This window comes from Archocentrus centrarchus, chromosome 7 (assembly GCF_007364275.1).
Source record: "Archocentrus centrarchus isolate MPI-CPG fArcCen1 chromosome 7, fArcCen1, whole genome shotgun sequence".
In the NCBI taxonomy this organism is placed as follows: domain Eukaryota; kingdom Metazoa; phylum Chordata; class Actinopteri; order Cichliformes; family Cichlidae; genus Archocentrus; species Archocentrus centrarchus.
Window position 1 is genome coordinate 36,793,208 of NC_044352.1, and position 15,461 is coordinate 36,808,668.

At 44.2% G+C, this 15,461-nt stretch overlaps 1 protein-coding gene across 1 annotated transcript in view; it reads right to left on the reverse strand.

Annotated features, from left to right (window-relative positions):
- Positions 1-15,461, reverse strand: part of vps13d (vacuolar protein sorting 13 homolog D) — an 81,863-nt gene that overhangs the window by 38,047 nt on the left and 28,355 nt on the right. The window contains 14 exon segments of the mRNA XM_030733006.1: positions 207-281; positions 716-841; positions 992-1,132; positions 3,454-3,543; positions 4,189-4,389; positions 4,495-4,569; positions 5,435-5,621; positions 9,281-9,436; positions 10,257-10,390; positions 10,967-11,265; positions 11,351-11,566; positions 13,497-13,612; positions 13,990-14,161; positions 14,864-15,077. Coding sequence (XP_030588866.1) covers positions 207-281; positions 716-841; positions 992-1,132; positions 3,454-3,543; positions 4,189-4,389; positions 4,495-4,569; positions 5,435-5,621; positions 9,281-9,436; positions 10,257-10,390; positions 10,967-11,265; positions 11,351-11,566; positions 13,497-13,612; positions 13,990-14,161; positions 14,864-15,077 — 2,202 coding nt within the window.

The following is a 15,461-nucleotide window of genomic DNA, read 5'->3' on the forward strand; positions in this document are numbered from 1 at the left end:
AAGACTTTACTCAGAAGAACAAACAGTGTGCAGAGCTTAGGAAAGGGCTGGCTCTGGTGAAATGCAGGGGTTGTGTGGTTCCTGTAAAGAACAGGTATGTGAACCAGAACCTAACCAGTTCTCTGATGGTCAAAAATCCCTCAAAGGACGCGTTGATACTGATGCTACTGAGGACACTGGCTGGGTGGCTTAACTCTGAACTGTACCTCTGGAGTGAATCTGCTGCTCGAGGCAACTCAAGCTGGCTGTGCTTCTAGTTCTAAGGTGAGCAAGAGGTGCACCTGATAGTAGACAGACAGACAGTTATAACAGAGACACATGTAGAGGGAACACACAAGAGGGTTAGAGTCATCTTTAAAACAGACTGTGTTGGCACATCAGCACTGCACTGAAAATCAACATCTTTATGAATAGTGCAATTCAAGCTTCACTTCATATATCATCTCCCAACCAACATCCCAGAGTTCTTCTTTACTCTGGCAACAATGTGAGCTAGTGTTGTTCGACAACGCACAATTTAAGTGTTCATTCAGCTTTACAAAGTTACAAGACTGGAAATGTCATGTTAGCACTGTACTGCTGACATGAGACATTTGAAGCAGTCACCTTATTATCTGGCTGTGTTTTCAGGGTCTTTTCTTTATTAAATATTTTCAAGAGGAAGTTCTGCAGTTCACAGTGATGTATTAGTGGTTACAGTTTTGCTGGAACTTACTCTGTCCAAAACTGGGTGGGTCAACTGAGGAGCCAATCCAGGGCATAGGGGGTGAAGTCTGGGGGGCCTGGTCCTCCTCGTTACAGTAGTCAGCTATCCAGGAGCTTTTGGTGGTGTTGTATTGTTCTGAAGAAGCCAAACACACACAAGAGCCACATGTCTGATATGTTCATGACTGTAACTGAAAACCAGCACAAAATCATCCCAATCTCAAACACTGTTCTCAGAACTGTACACATGGTTCATGTAACAGAATGAGGTTTCCTCCTTACTTACCCAGCAGGACGGAAGTGATGTTGATGTCCAGTCTCTGCTTGGCTCGAATCCCCATCTTAAGACGTGGAGGGTGGAGACGGCCGGCGGCCTGCTGCTGCCACGAAAGGAAGCAGGGCCAGGGCTCGATGAAGGGCTCCCAGCCTGGTGTGGACACACAGAGATAAACTTTGCAAAAAAACTTTGGATGCAGCATCATATCACATTTATGCCAAGGGGAAGGTCAAATTCTGATCTAAACATATTAGTGAATATCATTTGTGAATATACCTGCATCTATCAGACAGGATTTAGGTTACTGCTCAAAAACGCCTCATTACTATTTATTTCCTAGAGCTAAAGACTAACAATCACAAGCTTGCATTTCTGCCAAGCTAGCACTATCCTTAAGGCTACAGAAAGTCTGGACTCTTTCTAGTATTCTGTTAAACTTTCCTTTATAATGTAGGACTCTCCAAGGGCCTCAATCTGATTTGGTCCCGTTTCTCTCATCTCAGCAGCAATGCTAAACTCAGGCCCATTTTCCTCTGCTGAGTGATGGATGGATGGGTGGGTGGATGGATGGATGGAGGATGGATGGATGGATGGAGGATGGGTGGGTGGGTGGGTGGGTGAATGGATGGATGGGTGGATGGAGGATGGGTGGGTGGGTGGATGGATGGGTGGATGGAGGATGGGTGGGTGGGTGGATGGATGGATGGATGGATGGATGGAGGATGGGTGGAGGGGTGGGTGGATGGATGGATGGATGGATGGATGGATGGATGGATGGATGGATGGATGGATGGATGGATGGATGTAGGATGGATGGATGGAGGATGGGTGGAGGGGTGGGTGGGTGAATGGATGGATGGATGGATGGATGGAGGATGGATGGAGGATGGATGGAGGATGGGTGGGTGAATGGATGGATGGATGGAGGATGGGTGGAGGGGTGGGTGAATGGATGGATGGATGGATGGAGGATGGATGGAGGATGGATGGATGGAGGATGGGTGGGTGAATGGATGGATGGATGGATGGATGGATGGAGGATGGGTGGAGGGGTGGGTGGGTGAATGGATGGATGGATGGAGGATGGATGGAGGATGGATGGATGGAGGATGGGTGGGTGAATGGATGGATGGATGGATGGATGGAGGATGGGTGGAGGGGTGGGTGGGTGAATGGATGGATGGATGGGTGTTTTCCTATAATTTCTTCAGAATATAATTGGAGACTCCTGGTGGTGCATTTAGAGCCCTCCACTGTCGGGCACCCATCCATACTAAAGAGATGCTTCAAATGAGCAGCCAGCACCTTCAGGACAAATGAGCGTTTCTTTGATCAGGCAGAAGGAGGTTGTTGCTCCTGACCTCTGAACTCCTCCCTAATGGACTCTTAAGCTCTGTGACCGCTAAGCAGGCTTGCTTGCTGCCAGCAGGCATGTAGACAGGTAACTACCTCAGGGACCCTCACTGGGCAAAGTTTGCAGTGAGAGCAGACGAACTCTGACCTCTGTAAGAGGTTACACTCGACTCTACTCACTCCCTTGATAGCAGCGTTTAAAACAAGTTAATGACAACAAGAAATGAAGAGGTGCTGTCTTTCTAATGACTTTAAAGGAAGTACAATGTGGGTTTCACCTTTATATAGTTAGATTTGCAGAGAATACCAGTTACATTCACCAGAAAGTCATTTTCATCATTTTCCATAAGGAGCCCTTTTGAGGACTCAAAAAGAGGAGGAAGCTACCCTTTGGGAAAACCAGTCATGTAAGTGGATCCACAGAGCATGCACTGGAGAATAAGCAAGGAAAAGTTTCAGTCTGTCCATAAAAGTTGCTAGTTTCAAATCCAAATTGTTGCCATAAAAAAAACGTGTTACTGTGGCCAGCAGAGCAGCCTAGTGTGTCCATCTCTGCTGGCTGTCCTGTGACTGAGTCACATGTGTGAAGCTGGGAATCATTGTCAGTCAGCCTGTTAGTGCAGCTAGCAGGCTGAAAGTTTGCAGAGTTTTTATCTCCACATCATTTGTTTCATGTTGCTGTCTCTTTGTTTTCAGCCTTTTACTTGTTGGCTCTGAACCGCTGTGTGAATAAAACGATGAGCAGGGTTAAACTGAGACAACCTGCAGACAGTCTGACCTCAGCTTGTTCTCCACTTTGCTGTCAAACATCTGAATAGACTTTTTCACAATGTCATTAAAACTGCTTTCAAACGTAGGTGCCAGTTTAGCTGAATAGGCGACAATACGCCATATGGCTGAAATGCAGCGGCCCGGGTTCGAGTCCGACCCCTGGGGTTTTTGCTGTGTGCCTTCCTCCTGCTGAGCTATCAAATAAAGGCAAAAAGGCCAAAAATACATTTAAAAAAATGCTGTCAAACCGACTGTTGGTAAACATTTGATTAAACAACAAAGATTTAGAAACAATGAAATAATGTTCAACATAGTGCATAAACATGCAGTGATGTAGGTGTTATTACCTGACAGCTCTCTGTTGTAGTAGTCTCCAGAAAGGGTGAAGCTGGCGTTCCCTTCTTGGGTGGAACCAATGCGCTGCAGCACGTAAAGCCCTTCAATAACAAAGACTGCTGTTAAAGATTTAAGACTTACTTAAAAATCAGTCTTTTGTTGTGCTGTGTGTTTTGCACTGAGTGCCGTGACAGGCTCCAGTACCAAAGTATCTTGGTTCTCTAACATTATCGGAGCTGCTCTTTGTTTGTGAGACTGGAGCTTCAGACAGAAAATTCAGGGAAACAGAAGAAACAGACCTGAGATTAACAACTGAACTCACAGCTACAAAAACAGCTGATGCTAGTGGACACAACAACGGTGACTTCAAGGGTGGCTGTGGCTCAGGAGGTCGAGCAGGTCATCTACTTATCGTAAAGTTGGTGGTTCGATTCCTGGCTGCTCCAGTCTGTATGCCAAAGTATCCTTGGGCAAGATACTGAAGTTGCTCTCTGATGGTCTGAATGTGTGTGGATGTTAGATAGAAGCACTTTTAGCACCTTGCCTGTATGAACGTGTGTGGATGGGTAAATACAAACGTGTCGTATGAAGCACTCTGACTGCTCAGCTAGAGTAGGAAAGCGCTACATAAGAACTCGTCCATTCTAGATGAACTAAATAAACAGGTTGGCCCAGCAGCTGAGGTCACTGAGGTCAGACCACACCGGCTGCTGATAACCGCACAACCGTGATTTAGAGAGACTTACTGGAGAAGGTGAGCTCTGCCAGTGGTATGTCACAGTCCAGGCAGTCGTCAATGAAGCAGATGCAGATGCTGTCAGCCTTCACCTCCACTCCCGACAGAGGAGCTGAGTGGCTGCTGGTGCCAGATCCCGCCCTGGCTCCAGGATGACCCGCTATGTTTTCAGCATTCTCCAGCAGCCATGTTGCAGCCTGATCCAGCTGACCTGAGGGTCCAGCGATCGTACGTTTACATAGGTGTTCACTCGTGAAGCATTTCATCTACTTCCAGATTACAGGGAGTGAGGGACAGCGTTAATGGTCTCACTCACCTTTACAGTGGATCAGGGCCCGTTTGCAGTCCTCTTTCCTGAAACCAAGGTCCTGCAAATGGGTTAGCTGACCCTCTGAGGAGAAAAGGACACCCCCTCTATGAAGCTTTTATGGGAACAATATTAATTAGTGGAATTTATATAATTTTGTTGTGCTTTTGGCATAATGACAGTAATTACTGTAACTAAAAAATTACAACCGTGACATGAACATTTCATTTGTGATCACTGCAGTACAGTCAGTCAAAAACAGGCTGTAAATGAGCTGCATGTATCTGAAGGGTTGCTGCAGCCTCTGGAGCTCGTTCTGAACCTCGGCTGAATGAGGATATTCAGACGTAACCGCAGACAAGCAGGGAGAAAATGGAAAAGGGACAAACTCCAAGTCTCTTCAGGACACAGTTTATTTATCAGAGTGCTGTAAAGAAGGCAAAGTCTGAGTTCTTATCCAATCACATTGCTGCTAACAGCCATAGGCCTCACGTTCTTTTTAGGGTTTTAATTCTCTTATTAACCCTGCTGTTGTCGACCCCTTAATACCCCCTTTATGTCCTCCTGTTTTGATGAGTTTGTGCCAGTTACAGTCTTATTTATCAGACACAGTCAAACAACTACGCCCTGGAAACTGCTCTCTTGCCGTAACCCTGCTCCTTCATTTAAGGATGGTTTTAGCACTAATGGATCTAGTATTTGCTGCTCGGACAGTTTCTACATTTACACCCATTTCTACTCTCTGGCTTTTAATTCGAGCTAATCTGGACATCGTTTATATTTTGTTTGGGTTTTTTATTGTTTGTTTGTTGTTTTTGTTTGGTCCACTCTGCTTGTTTAAATGTGCATTATAAATAAATCTGACACTGATGTTGCTACAAACAGGACATTTTTGTTTTTTTAACAACATTACATCTAAATATCATTGCATATGCTGTCACTAGCCTACCTATGAGGGACTCCGTCTTCTGCCTGAAGATGTCTTTGGGTGTAGGGGTGGCTTCTTTGGTGGGGGCTGCAGTGGCGTCAGACACATGCTGCAGAGGAGCACTGGCAGTAGGGATGGACTTGGCGATGGCCAAGAAGAGCTGAATGTCGTTGTAGGACAGACGGATGTCGAGAGCTGGAAACTGAATCTGCAGAAAATCAGATTCACAATTAAAGGGTAATTTAACAGTTTCACATTCTGTTCTAGGCACTGGGAAATACTGCGAAATAATACTGCGAAATAATACTGGGAAATAATACTGGGAAATAATACTGCGAAATGCTGGTTACAGTTGCTTTATTTGGCTTTGCTTTGGCAAGTCTGAGGAAATGACTTCTCTGGAGTGAGTCAGAGTTCAGTGAATTATGTGCTGTGCTGCTTTCAAAACATTTTTTAACATATTCCTTCAAAGTTTAACTATTTTATGACAAAAATTAAACTAAAATGAGCTCGCTGCAGCACGCTTTAACAGCCACGTCAGCATCATTTATTTATTTGGAACATTTTCACAAAACAAGTTTGAATCTGTCAAACTTTAACAAAGATGTAAAAACAGAGTGGAATGAAACGTGAAATCAATTTTATTTACACAGAGCCATCAAATCCAGCATGCAGTTACTGCTTTCTGTCCTCCGCATGAGCCTGGCCGCTCCCTCAGCACCACTCACTGTGTATCCATATTTCTTACAAAGTGAGCTAAATATACTTGTAACACATGATAAAAATTTATTGAAATTCATTTCAATCACAGGATGTTTAAAAAAAGACACGAGCACCGTATAAAGCAGAGGTCTGGCACTCAGGTGTCGCTGCCCTTCAGTCTGAGGTCATTTCCAAGCAATTTCTGGACATCTGCCAGTCTCATTAGGGGTGGGCATCCCAACAAGCTCAACCCAAGCTCAATATGAAACAATGCTCGGGTTATCGCATTCACAAGATTTTCAGAAAACTTGACCTCTGACCTTTATGCTTAGGTCAAGGTCGCAGAGATTCACAGTTGTCCGAGATTTTTAGTAGACGCATCTATGGTGTGAATTTGAACATCCAAGGTCACATCGACCGAGCTAAAAAGGTCACTGAGGCGCTCTGTTCAGGAGAAAACCTGCTACCACATTTATTCACGGAGCAATTCAGCAACACACACAACCTACACACACCACAAACACACAACCAGGATCAAATATCAGCACCGGTCTTTAACCCCTACAGGTGCTAAAAACAGAGACAGACAGAAGCACATACATATCAAAACAATAACAAAACCTCAACAATGTTCAATAAAATCATAAAATATTAAACAATCTGTGGAAAGGGCTGTGCACTGCGGGTAAATCAAAACAAAACATAACTGAACCATTAAAATACTAATACTAAAGCATAAACAATTTTATTAACCCAAATATGATACTGTATAATAAACTAATGGTAAAAGAAACCTTTAAAACAATAAACAATAAAAACAGACTATAGTTCACATGGATCACAAACTATTGAGAGAATCATATACAGTCATGGCCGAAAACATCAGCACCCCTGAAAATTTTCCAGAAAATGAATATTTCTCCCAGAAAATGACTGCAATCACACACGTTTTGTTAAGCACATGTTCATTTCCTTTGTGTGTTTTGGAAAAACACAAAAAAAGAGAGAAAAAAGCCAAAATCCATTTATTTCATGCTAAGCTCCAAAAATGGGCCGGACAGAATTGTTGGCACCTTTTCAAAATTGTGGGCAAAAAACCTTCAAGCATTTGATGCTCGTTTAAACTCACCTGTGAGGGTAATATAAAAATCACACATGAAACCAGGTAAAAAGGAGAGAAGTTGACTCAGTCTTTGTGTTGTGCGTGCCACACTAAACATGGAGAACAGAAAGAGGAGACGAGAACTTTCTGAGGACTTGAGAACCAAAATTGTAGAAACACATCAACAATGTCACGGCTACACGTCCATCTGCAGAGATCTTCATGTTTCTTTGTCCACGGTGTCCAACATATTCAAGAAGTTCACAGCCCACAGCTCTGTAGCTGACCTCACTGGATGTGGACCGAAGAGAAAAACTGATGAAAGGTTGCAGCGCAGGACAGTCCGGATGGTGGATAAGCAGCTCCAGTCAAGTTCTAAAGAACTTCAAGCTGTCCTGCAGGCTCAGGCTGCATCAGTGTCAGGGCCAACTATCCATCATTTGAATGAAAGGAAACGCTGTGGCAGCAGACCCAGGAGGACCCACTGCTGACACAGAGACATAAAAAGCTAGACTGCAGTTTGACAAAACGTACGTGAGTAAGCCAAAATCCTTCTGGGACAATGTCCTGTGGATCCAGCCTTCTGACCACAGAAGGCTGGGTTTGGGTCCAAGGTCATGGGTCTTCCAGCAGGACAATGACCCCAAACATGCTTCAAAAAGCACAAAGAAATGGATGAAAACAAAGAGCTGCAGAGCTCTGAAGAGACCAGCAGTGAGTCCGGATCTAAATCCCACAGAACACCTGTGGACAGATCTTAAAACTGCAGTTGGGAGAAGGCACCCTTCAAGTATCAGAGACCTGGAGCAGTTTGCAAAGGAAGAGTGGTCCAAAATTCCAGCTGAGAGGTGGAAGGAGCTTCTTGATGGTTATAGGAAGCGGTTGAGTTCAGCTTTTTTTTCCAAAAGGAGTGCAACCAAATATTAAGTTGAGGGTAAAGTAATTCTGTCCAGCCCATTTTTGGAGTTACATAAAAATGTCCACAAGGCCATTTTACCCTAAAAAAGAAGTGTTACAATTTGCAAAGTGCTCCATCTTGTACATCCTGTTGGAGAACACATCCATGACAGACCCTGATGAAGACTTGGAGTCAGTTTAGCTTGTTGAATTGCTCCAAGAATAAACTTGCTAAAGATCTGATCCTAAACAGAGTGCCTCAAAAACTTATAATGAGTTTGTGTTCACCCTGCTGATGAGCACCTGTGGGATAAGCCTTTAGAGCAATGCAGCTCTTCCTTTTGTTAATAATTTCCCCCCACAGTCAGACACAGGCACAGAGAAACTGCAAAAACCCAAGAGCTCCATAGTCATGTTAAAGTTCATGACAAATACAGTTATAAAAAGTCTGAATAAGAAGGGCTTGTTTGGAAGGAGCAGGAGAAAACCTCTTCATGTGTCCAAAGGACAGATGTCTGCCCATAATGCACAGCAGCACATTTGGAGGAAACCAAACAGCAGATGAGTACAGACAGCTCAGAGCGGCGGTCAGCACGGTGGAGGAGGAGCGATGATCTAAGCTTGTTTGAAGACTTTTACAGACTCACGACTGTAAAAGGTGTTGGTTTTGGTTTCTCTGTCAGCCAGTGGAACTTTGTCATTTCCTAGATGACACTCTGCACTCATAACTGCAATTTTATACAGAGTGCCAACAGGCAGGACTTAAATGCAGCTTTTTAAGACCAATTTAATTCCACACTAAATAAAATCAAAATGAGCAGGTAAAATGAAAGTCAGCATTAAGGGTTGAGTTTAAGGACACTGGCTGAAAGTATACTAAGGTGAAAGGACAGTAAAGGTCTTAGTAATCTAAACGATATCCCATTGTTTGAAACACCTTGTAGCACCAGTACACCTGGCTACAGTTACCAGCTTTAACCTCCAAGCACAATCATTATTCTAAAGCCACTTAAATTTAAATCATCTCATTTCTATTCAGTAACAGGAAGGCTGGAGGCCACCATCCTCAGGGCTTCCTGCCTGAGTGATGTAATAACTCGTTTGTCAAACTACATCACAATTAACCCCCAAACGTAGTTTATGTAGGCTGAGTGTTAACCTCTGACCTCCAGCAGGGGTGGGATGTCCTCTACATTGAAGGCGTCCAGTAGGCCTGAACTGCTTTGGTATGTGGGGCTCCCACACAGCTCCAGCTGAACGTTGACTGGGTCGATGATGGAGAGCGCGGTCTCCTGCTCGCTGCCCAGCCGACACGAGAACACCTGGTGTGACAGGATTCCTCAGCATTAAAGCTAATACAGTACTGGGCAGCACTCCTCCTCTAAAGCAGTACCAGTCTAATACTTTAATGTCACAAAACCTCAAATATTACTCTAGATTCATTCACAATACACTGTTAAGAGCAATGAGGTCAGGAGGATTATGGGTCATCTGTGTAGATTCATCTTTAAACATCCAGGTTGTAGAAGCTTTACAAAGGGTTTGATTTTAAAAAATACTGCACTAAAAAATATATGATGTTTGGGTGCTCATCCAAACTCCATCATCAGCTGCAACACAAAGTAACTCTGGCCAATAAACACACACAAAGAGCACAAAGAGCACAAAGAGCACAAAGAGCACAAAGAGCACGGGGCTTTGTGGACAAACCAACCTCAGCCTCAGTCTGGGGACGGCACCATCGTGACTTGCTGGAACCACCTTTTGTCTGGGACACACTATGGATTACATCTCCCATAAGTCATTTGAACTCATGCCATGTGGTTGTGATGTGATTTCTTTGTGTGTATTTATTGGCCAGCGTTACTTTGTGTTGCAGCTGATGGAGTTTTAAGTGCAGCGTTTTCTAAAATCAAACCTGTTTTAAAGACAGGAGGGCTGTAACTGACAGCAGCTTTCAGAGGCAGCGTCAACAAACCAGGAGAGCAGTAAAAGAACAGGCTGTGCTACAGCCAAAATAGTAATACCAGAATTATATCATTTAATATGTCATAAATGATGACGAATGAAATATCTGAACTGATTATGGTGATAAAAAAAAGTAGCAGTGGTAGAAGCAGCAGTCTCAGTGAGAAATGTCACCTCGATTCCTGCCAGGCTGCCAGAGAAGGGTCTGTCCAGCAGGCGGGGCTTGTAGGTGAGGACAGTGGTGCCCTTTAGGATGATGGCATTGGTATCCAGGCAGGACGAATCCTCCACGACCACAAACTCTGTGCCTGGACGTCAAAGGATAAAGAAATATTTAAAATTCAGTAAGACATGCAGGTCACCTCAGGGTTGAACTCATTTATAACTTGAGACCTTCATGGGCAGGCCGTGCTATCATTTAAACATGAAGGAGAAGAAAAATTATAGATTTTTTCAATGTCCACTTCAGGGACATTAGACGTCTCTGACCTGTTAGCAACTCCTGTTTTTAAACACTTTGTAATAACTCTGGATATAGCAACTAAGATGTGCATGAAGATCTTGAGAGTTAATACATTCAATACATAATTCATTTAAAGGGGACGAGCAACTTTTTCTACAGCTGATTAATGTTGCTGATTCCATAAAATCCTTCCTTACAGAGGAAATCAGTGAGCTGCCATCACAGCTCTGTTCATTTGTAGTTCCAGTGAAAATACATCTGCTGAACTGACAAAGTATTTCTGAACTCAAGTAAAAAGATTAAAATTGACTTAAAAAACTTGCTATCAAAGGCTGTAGTAGCATTAGTTACAGTGCTGGATGCAGCCGCTGTGGTCTGAGGTTAAAAACTCAGGTTTCTTTCTTCCTTCGTTATCTCTGACCTGTGACGTTGATCTTGACCTCAAGGCAGCGGTCCTGGGTGACGGACACCGTGGACCTCTTGGTGACCACTCCACTCTTAACAGTCTTTGGCATGACGGCCCCGATCGTGGTGGCTGAGGCGCTGGGACCCGAGTCGGTGCTAGTGTTACTAGGCCAGCGCTGACGATGCTCGGCATCGCTCGGTACCTTGTCAGCTGGCTTCCGCAGGAAGTCTCGTACCAACTGGAGCCAGTCAAAGATGAGAAAGACCCTGAGGTTGTTAAGGACCACTGTGAAGCTGGAAGACTCACGTGTGGATCTGCAGAAAGGTAGATCATAAAGTATGTGAGTATCTAACATTACCTAGAATCTCCATTTCTTCCAGTCTGAAACTATTCTGTTACCTATAATGCAGCTCAAGCTGTAGGGACGCCCGGTTAGCACCTGTTTTGGACGCCTGGAGAATGCAATCAAAGACATTGTGCCTTGTCCCATCATCTCTTTTATTTAGCCCGGTGTATCGAGTGTCATATGCCAGCAGGGAATGAGACACCAGGTTGACAGACTTGGATCCATTGGAGAAACCCTCAAAGAGCAGCTTGGATTTAAGGAAGTCAAACCTTTGGAAGAGAATTAAAAATAAAACCATGAAATGGAATACTTTCTGACTCCACTGTAGAAAATGTCCCATTTAAATCTCTCAGACACACCGCACCATTAAGTATCATAATTTTAATTCATTTTTATGTTGACTGTTATGATAAAAGTTTGTTTTTATGAAACTTTGTGTATTGGTCTGAACTCCTTTGTAAAAGAATCTCAGTGGGATCTTTCCTGGCAAAATAAAGATTAAATACAAATAAAATAAATCATATCTACAGCTCATCTATGAACTGTTAGACAACCAAGCCCAAGTTACAACTGTCAGCTAATGTTGGTAAGAGGAGTCCAAAGGAGACACAGATCTTCAATTTCCTCTGGGCCACTAAACAAGAGAAAATGCTAGAAAACCCTGCTGTGTGCAGTTCTTTTTAACACTTATTTCTATGAGAGTAGTTATATACAGTCTACATTGTTTGCATGCCCATTTACAGATGTGGGATTAAACCTCTACAGTCCTGTGAAAAACGAAGTGCACCCTTGCTGCTTCCATAAGAGCGTAAGCAGCAACCAGGTGCTGCTAATTAGATGCACTTGATTAACTGATCATCAGTGAGTGTGCGCACCTCTATAAAAGCAGAGGTTTGGGTAGTTTGCTGGTCTGGAGCGTTCAAGTGTGTTTAACACAATGTCACAATCTTCCCAGGAGTGGACACAAAGTTGTATCAGAACAAACTCAAGACACTGATGCCCAACACCACAGCACATCAGCACACACACCTCACACCACCTGTCAGCGTGCTGGTGGAGGGGTGATGATTTAAGCTCGTTCTGCAGCCATAGGACCTGGGCAGTCACTGAGTCAACCATGAACTCCTCCATAATGAGTCATGCACATATTGAACATGACACAGCCACCGGCTGCCAGGGAAAAATGTGTATTCCCAGACTGGTTGGCAGTGGTTCCTGGAGGTTGCCGGCTCTTGATGGGTGATCTCGAATACAAAGAAGGTTACTGCACCAAAACCCTCCCAATGGTTGCTTTGGTTACTGTCACCGTTTCCTGTAGTTTTTCATATCTGTCTGCAAACACTCACTCGAGTGGTAGCACAACTTGAGAAAGTGTGACACAGACATCTCCAGAAATGGAGAAGATTCACCTTCACAGTAAAAGTTGTGCCTCGGTGCTGCAGCCAAGACATTGTATAAGGCCCAACTTTTACTTTGAAGGCAAATGGTCTCCAGTTCCTGTTTGAGGTGCATTCTTCACAGTTCCACTACAGCTCAGAGAGCAGCTGGCCAGTGTTTGTAGACAAGTCCATCACTTCCATTCAAATTACAACCGCATCAATATGCCAGCGACCACAGCAGTCGCCAGGAAGTTTTTACCAACTTTACGCATTTTTCCCGAGCAACAAGTGACTGCCAGAAGGTTACTGACTGCTGTGCAGGCCTGTGTGACCGGGGATTTACCAATCATTTGTCCAGCGACTCCCATTGACCTCCAGCAACCACTTCTTTTTCCATCATGACCAGTGGTTACCAGATGGTTGTGGACTGGTCTCTAAGCCTGTGTGACTGGGACTTCATTCACTTGATCCTAAATTGTCTCCATGATTGTCACGTCCAAAAAGGCAGACAAGTTAACATCATGTGGTTGGTGGTCACATGTCTGCAAAACCTCAGTTAAGGGTTTTCCAGAGTCAAATGTTAGGCCATCTGTCAGACTGATAGCGCTTGGATAAAAATGGGTCATGCAGCAGGACAACAGCAGCTAGTCTACAACAGAACGGCTGAAAATGAAAAGGATCAATGTGTTGCAATGGCCCAGTCAAACCTGACTGAACAGCTGGGGAGGGGGGGCTGCAGTCATCAATAAACTGAAGCAACGCAGCATGAAAAACATGAGAGATTTCTTTATACGGCCACAACGACTCAGAAAAGACTCACCTTGCTAACGAGCATTTGTAGTCCTTGTTTTCTGGGTTGTACAGTAGCTCCAAACTGACATCCATCATGTCCAACAAGAACGACAGGTTGGTATACACATCTCCACTCAACACCGTCTGGAGAGAAAGACAACATCAATCTGTGAACATAAGGGCTGTCGCAATGTGAACATTTGTTTTCCCATTCTGGCAATGAGACCTTCCAAGGTGGGAATACGATGGCAGTAGTTGCTGTTGTCACTACCTGACATGTAGCCAGAACTGTAGGCTTGTTGTCTGCAGTCACTGTCTTGTGATTACACTCCACTGTAAGCTATCTGCTCCATATGGCCCTTTTACAGCTTTTTTAATGAATAAATGGTCTGCAGTATGTAAGACGAACAAGCCACGTTTTGTAGGATTTTTTGACCTGACAGAAAGTCATTACAAATATGTGTAGAGCAGTAAACTGTTCAGGTGTGTGTGTGTGTGTGTGTGTGTGTGTGCTTTCTCACGTAGGTGCTGGGGTCCTGCAGGTTGTAGGGTCGCAGGAAATCTTCAACAGGCTCTCCCAGGTTGTTCTCCAGCAGCCCTCTGATAAGCTGGTAGTGCTCCACATCCAGAGAGCAGTGCACTGACGACAGGCTGCCATGGACGGACATGTCAGGGACTGCATGGCTTAGCTCCCTGAGTGTTGATCAAGATTGGATTATGAGTATGGTTTTATGCTGACACATTCCTGCTATCTGCTACAGGAAACAACAGCCCTTTTCTGAACACTTGCTTTTCACAGTTCCCATTATTCATGTAAAAGAGAACTGAAGCATATCAATGAGCATAAATGTGCTATACTGAAGGTCTATAATAGGATGCTCATGTAAAATGACAATTAAAAAAAGAACTGAGCCAAAGTGGGAACTCTGGCTGCTGGTGGACGTATCTGGAGCCAGAGAACCAGCTGAGTGGAAAGAGGTGCTCAACAAGATGCCTGCTGTGCTTCATACCTGCTTTCTGTGTAGCAACTTAGGCATAAGCTATAAGCTCATGCAAATGCAAATGCAGTGATCTCTCATAAATCCCTTTAAGATCTTTAAGATCTGGGATCTTTAGATCCAAGCCCAGGACAACCAGGTGAATCTTGCTTAAATAAAAAACTCCTTGTTTCAGGACTTTCAGCAGTGATCTTTTTGATGTGTAAATAAAGTTTATGAGGCAGGAAGGCTTATTCATACTTGCTTGATTGATCAATTACTCATGAAAATGCTGCCCTGATTTATAAGGACTCATTTTATGGTAAAGACTACAGCAAAACAACAAGGAAAAATGGACGGACAGTGAACATGAGCCTGTCAGGGCTGTCGGGTCTGAGCATTTAAAAGCAGGGCTTACTTGTCCAGGTTACGTTCCACTTTAAGCTTGAGGCGGCAGCAGTCTTTCAGCAGGTTGTTTCCAGTGCGACGGACAGAATATGAAGGAAAGATGAGGTCTGAATATTCAGGTTTCCCACCAGTGTCCAAGGGCTGACAGGGCAGCCGCTCCGCAGCAAAGATATCCATCTCCTGCAGGTCCAGTGCAATGCAGTCCAACAGGCACACATGGTTTTCTAATGGAGACAGACACACACCACATCCAGTCAGGTCTGTGAGTGGACAGAGACACCATTCTTATAGTTTTTACCACAATGGATTTTAAATCAAACAATAAAGATGTGAGAAGTACCAAACACAGCAAATCAACACAAACACCTCAGAGCGGTCAGAACGGCAGTGGAGGGCTGATGGTCGGGGTCACAGGCCCTGGGCACCTTGCAGTCACTCCAATGTATATCAAAGTATTCAAGAGTCAAATCTGAGGCCATCTGTCCATCAGACAGAGATGGGCTAAAACTGGGTCAGGCAACCGGATAATAATCCAGAGCAACTAAACAACAGAAAGTCCAGACCTGAACCCGAGAGCTGTGCTCAAACGAATGGCCACAAACCTCAGT